At 44.8% G+C, this 5,868-nt stretch overlaps 1 protein-coding gene across 1 annotated transcript; it reads right to left on the bottom strand.

Annotated features, from left to right (window-relative positions):
• Nucleotides 1–4,593: 4,593 nt before the first annotated feature.
• Nucleotides 4,594–5,541, bottom strand: LOC137149494 (olfactory receptor 11A1-like). Its single transcript, XM_067542997.1, has one exon. The coding sequence runs from the start codon at nt 5,539–5,541 to the stop codon at nt 4,594–4,596; it is 948 nt and encodes a 315-aa protein (XP_067399098.1).
• Between the last annotated feature and the right edge of the window lie 327 nt (nt 5,542–5,868).

Genomic DNA, 5,868 nt, shown 5'->3' with positions numbered 1-5,868 from the left:
GGGTCCAGCACTGGGCAGGTTCGCTGGGAGAAGGGCAGAACTGAGGCCTAAAATCATCGTTGTCCAGTTTCCTCCCATGACTTTCACGGCACACGCGCTGAGACGTGTGTCTAGCACTACATACACACCTCTGTCCTTGGACAGTATTACCTTATTCCGCAACAGGGCACACTACGTCCAGAAACCCAGCCAGGGGATCGTCTGACGCCAAAAGTAACAGTTTGAAAATCTCTGTGGTTCACCCCCAGGGGTAGAAATGGTATTATTGGGCACACGATTTTCCTGTCATCACTTAAAAAACAAACAAAAAAGCCGCACATTTGATTTTAGCTGGAAATTTGCCCTCTTTTGCATGAATAAGTTCGATATGAAATTGGTCAGAAATGTGTTGAGTTTCTCATTATTAGAGCTAGTCAGGAACAGAATTTTCATTTCATAGGGAATTCCATAAATTCCAGTTTTTGTTTTCAGTCCACTTCTGACTTTTCCAAAATAGAAGTATTTTAAATTTTATTCTGAGATTATTTTATTTCATTTCTTATACGTCATCTTTTATTTTGTTTTATTACTAGTTTATTTGTATATTATATTTCATTTTGTATTATTTTATAACATAGACGGTAATTATTTTTTCCTTAAACAAAATTTTGTAAACATTTCCCATGGAACATTTTCATCTGGACAATCTGGCATTTTCTGAAGGAAAAAAAACATTCCATTTGAAAATTATTGACCAGCTCTATATTTTCTCCCTTTTCTTTGGTTAAAAAATTATTAATTCTCTCTGTTTGTTTGTGGCTGTCCTATCTGCCAGTACATTCTGTCTGTTTGCCAGGCATTACTTAGCCTTCTTAACTGATAAGCAAGTATTTGATCCCGTGTAGAATTATGGAAAGTTAAGTTTACACCTGGGAATAATTGTCTTGTGTCTGAGCCTTAGTTTGCGGAGATCAAAGATAAAATTCCCACTGATTTAAAGGACTGGATCCTTTGATTTCCGTGGGATTTGGACATCTAATGCCTTTAGCCTTCTTTGACACTGATCATCAATGTGCGAACCCCTAGAAGTAAGTGCAGCAGCAGCAAATCTCAGCTCCGTGTTACCCATGTCATCTCACCAGCTCTCTCAGTACTGCAGGGAAGAGGATGCCGCTCTTAAGAGTACAATCTTCAGTTCCTAAGGCATAGCAGCCTGTCTCACTTAAAGTCAGTGGGTCTTTGACACCTAAATCACTTTTGAAATGTGCTTGTGCTTTTCAAAATGTGACCCTTAGATCAAGGCTTCCTGGTCAGATATTCCTGAAAAGAGCAAATGAATTTCGTTCCTCAGATAAAATGCAAGTGTAACAAGGTGCTTTACACATTTTGGCGGGGATTTTCATAGTGTGGTAATATATACAAGCAGCACCCAGCGCCCATTGAATTGCTAGCAAGCTGAGGTTACAAAGGGCAAAAGGTTTCTTCACATATCCCAGAAAAGTTTCAGGGATCTTCAGTGCCCAGCAATGATAGGAATGAGAAAATCTTGTACCAGAACTATAGGCTCCGGCGTTGGTCTGTTGGACTGTATGATAATCATCAGAACTTCTTGATTACTCTCCTCTACAGGGTTGGTTAGATATTCACACTAACCAGTTCAGTGTCCTATCTGGGCACAGTGAATATGATCATATCATTTATGTGTATTAGATTCTGTAACTTGATTCAAAACCTGTGCTTTTTCAGCACGAAGTTTGTGACCTACTGTCCCTTCTTCCCCTGAGGGACAGGTCTGTTCGAGCTTTTGCAGAAGAATAGAAATATCCACTTAGATCTGAATGCAAAACAAACTAGAAGATAGTTAGTCCCAGTCCTCTGGTAGCATAATTTGCTCCCTAACCATGTAATGAGGTCTCAGTCCTTTATCACCAGTGGAGATAATTTTCTGTCACCAAAGCTTTGTTTTCATAACGCCCATTATTGAATATTTGGGTCTCCTATAATTGAATTTTTAAAAGCAGGCGGGTTTTTGTTTGGTTTTTTAATTGATCTCTAGCAAATATATTGCAGATAGGGATGAAATCCCTTTGCTTAACTCTTTGAAGGAGACAGATCTAAACTGAAAATGGGCTATAACCTCAGGATGGCCCTGAATCGTCACACTGTGGCTTTCATTTTTAATTCTGAGTTTATCGACTATTAATCACTCATTTTTTTTGTTACTAAAAACGTGGTTTAATATTTATTACTGTCCATTTGTCATTCCTGTGGTCAGCTGCCACCTAGAGATTGTTAGGAGGGACACACAAAATCCTGGCCACATTAACCTTCTCTTCCCCATAGTGCCCATTCTACACCCTAATCACGCCTTTACCAGACTTCACCCTCCATTATCCACCATACCCCCAGCGGCAGCGAATATGCACCCAAGTGTTTAGCTGTGGGTTATTCACACAAGCCTCTCTTTCCCTCAGTCAGCCCTTTTTGACTTGGCAGATTATCAGCATTCCATGTTAATGCAAAAGCCCCTTTCCTTGGCTTATCGGAGTTCATTTCAACGCCAGAAATGTCCTGACATATTTCCACAGGGGCTCACTTGTTTGGCGAGGTCTCCACCCAGATTTTGCACCAGTATCACTATTCTGGTTAGTGGTGTGACTTTCTTATGTCAGTACAATCTCTAGTGTGGCCACAGTTTCCCAATGCGGAAGTCTCTAGCATTGGTCTGGCTTATTGCCATGCCCATATGAGAATGAACTATATCGATATAAGCGCCTTTACATCACTATAATTGCATCCGCTCGCTGTGGATGAGTGGGTCCCGCGTGGCACCTCCTGAGGGCCTCAGAATAGCCTAAAATTCAGCCCCTCACCTCAGTTTCCCTTCTTTGTTCCCCAATAAACTCCACCCAAGCTTTCTCCAATGCAAATCACAATAGCTCACCCATTGGTTTCATACATTAACTTCAAGTTCAAAACTAAACCCAGAAGTCTTACCTGCAGCTGCAAACACCCCTCAGGTATGAATCTTTCCTACCATCTCAGGCTACTCCCAGCTGTCCCAGGCTGGAGCGATAAACCCAGTCGAAGGGTTTTCCCTCACTCACTCCCTGAATTTTCGCTTCAGCTTTTTGGGCTTGCCTCTTATTCTAGCTCCTTCTAGCTCTTTATTGCAAATTGCCAGGATAGCTAAAGTGGTGCAATGTCTACATGTAGACATACCTTTACATATTGATTTCTCACCCCAGACACGAAGGGGACAGACAATGGGAGTTCTGACAACAAAGACAACAGAAAGAGACGTATTTAGCTTCCTTTAGTTTTTATTGATCTAGGCTTTTGGTAACAGACACAGAGTTATTGGTGTCTCCTAGATAATGGTAAAACCTGAGAAGGAGCTGGTGGAAAACATCCCCTGGCAGTGGGGGGAATTCTCAGGATCCTGGTTTGACTATAAATGTACAGGCTGGGTTTTCCCATAAGAGGTGATGTTAGGCACCTAAATCCCACAGCCAGTGAATGGGAGTTGTGCACCTAACACCCTTAGGGGCCATTGTCAATTACAAGTAGACATGGTGGAGCAGACATTTCTCTGGACTGAGACTCTGGACGGCTGGTTTCTAGGCTATTCTCTGCCACTCGCCGACTCAAAAACTCTGGGCAGGAAACTGCACCTCGTTCTGCCTTAGTTTCCCCAGCTGTAACACGAGGATGAGGATGTGGTCCTAGGGCTTCCACTTTAGGTGCATAAATCCCAGTATCCAGCCACCAGGATTCACAAACCCCTGCTCAGCTGCCTGCGACCCTGTAGGCGCCTAAGTGTTTGCAGCAAAAGGGCCACAGGCCCCTGTGTTTTTGCCTCTAGCCATGACCTCCGCAGCCTCACACCGGGCAGCTGGGCGCCAAGGCCGCAGAGGGATGCAGGGACCTGGGGCAGGGAGACGTTCCCCGCCCTGACTCGCCTGCAGGACCCGATCCGGCAGGCCAGGTGCCCAGATGCTTTTGAAAAATCCCATTGAGAATCCAGGTATCTTGAGAAACTGGCCCTATGTCACTACTGAGAATTGGCCAGTAATAGGCCTCTGCTGGGCCTTGAGGGAGAGGTTAGATGGTTTCCTTTAGATTCCTGTCCCTTTGGAAAGAAACCTGGGGATGAAATACACTACAAAAATCAAATGTTAATTACACATTTCGTAATGCTGGAGTCCCAGTCTGGCTTTGCCACCATATGTTTGTATAATGTAGGCACCATAGATTTATGTGTGTGTGTATCTAAGTCTCTCACCCTACAGGGACCAGATGCCCAGCTGAGTCTCTTTTGCCTGCACCGTGTCACTGAGCACAATTCCCCAGCTTTGGCTGAACTCTGAGCAGCCACTAGTTCAAATCTCCCACCAGCCCAGTAACACCCAGCTGTGGCATCTGATAAAGCCCCTAACAGGTTCCAAGAGGTCTGTCCATCTCCACTTCCTCCCCGGCTGTGACTCTAAGGGCAGGAAAGAGAGTCCATAAGTGAGTGGAAAGAGCCTTAGATTAAAGCAGACTTCGGTGCAGGCACTAAACCAGCCTCTGGCATATCTATTTTATTTTAACTTAAGACACCTGGGTCGGCTACTACTGTCCAAACATGCATTTCCTGCAAGCTTTCCTCAGGGCTTCCTTGACCTCTTTGTTTCTCAGGGTGTAGATGAGGGGATTGACCAGGGGAGTCAGGACCGTGTAGACAACAGAGAGAACTTTCTTGAAGTCCCTCAGTGTGTGGGCTGTTGGGAACATGTAGGCAATTAGCAGAGTTCCATAATAAATGGACACCACGATGAGGTGGGAGGAGCAGGTGGAAAAGGCCTTTTGCCTCCCGGTGGTGGAAGGGATTCTCAGGATGGTGGTGATGATGCAGAGGTAGGACATCACGGTCAGTAGGAATGGGACCAGGGAGAATATCAGGCTGAGTGTGAGAGACAACATTTCCATCAGCTGAGGGTCATTGCAGGAGAGTTTTACAAGGGGAATAAAGTCGCAGAAGAAATGGTCAATAGCATTGGGACCACAGAAAGTTAACTGTGATATCAACAAAGCTGTTATGCTACTAGCTAGGAAGCCACCTATCCAAGAGCCAGCTGCGAGCTGGAGACAAGATCTGCCACTCATACGGGCTGCATAGTGAAGTGGTTTGACTATGGCTAAATACCGATCGTAAGACATCACCGATAGGAGCAGGCATTCTGTAACAAGCAAAGAACTAAAGAAATAGAATTGTGTGATGCACCCACTGACTGAGATGGTTCTGTCCCCAGTCAGGAGACTGGCCAGCAGCCTGGGCAGGATGGTGGAGGTGTAACAGGTCTCCAGGCAGGACAAGTTCCCCAGGAAGAAGTACATGGGGGTGTGAAGATGCTGATCAGTCACAACTAGCACCATGATGAGGATGTTCCCGGCCATGGTTGCAAAGTAAATCACTAGAAACAGCAGGAAGAGAAGGATTTGCAGTTCAGGAAGGGTCCCGAATCCCAGAAGGACGAATTCTGTGATGGACGTTTGATTTCCCTGTTCTCGGGCCACCATCAGGGTGTGTCTAGGGGAAACAAGTTCATTCTGTGACATAAACAAACAACATTCACTCCTTAACATGTCAACATTGTTTTCATGGTTTCCCTTTGCTGGCTACCAGAAAAATAGCTGAGTGAACTATGGAGGCCAGGAGAGAGGAAACGCCATCTCTCTTGACCCCTGGGACAGATTTTTTATCTGGACAGGCTACTGGTTCCACAAAACGTTAGTCTTTTTGCAGACATGCGTGGTAACTCGAGAGGGCACCAATGCATTCCAATACGTCATGATGGGGCTCGGGTACAAGGGTACACAAATACAGATATCGGTTCAAATAGTCAC

Source organism: Emydura macquarii, unplaced genomic scaffold, assembly GCF_026122565.2.
Source record: "Emydura macquarii macquarii isolate MOO-44397 ecotype Brisbane River unplaced genomic scaffold, CSIRO-AGI_Emac_v2 contig_751, whole genome shotgun sequence".
Lineage (NCBI taxonomy): Eukaryota > Metazoa > Chordata > Testudines > Chelidae > Emydura > Emydura macquarii.
Note: the sequence above shows the minus strand (reverse complement) of the source record. Positions and strands in the feature narration are given on the sequence as shown.

Coding starts and splice junctions, on each gene's coding strand:
- LOC137149494 (XM_067542997.1), bottom strand. CDS start 5,541: ATGGTGGCCCGAGAACAGGGAAATCAAACGTCCATCACAGAATTCGTC.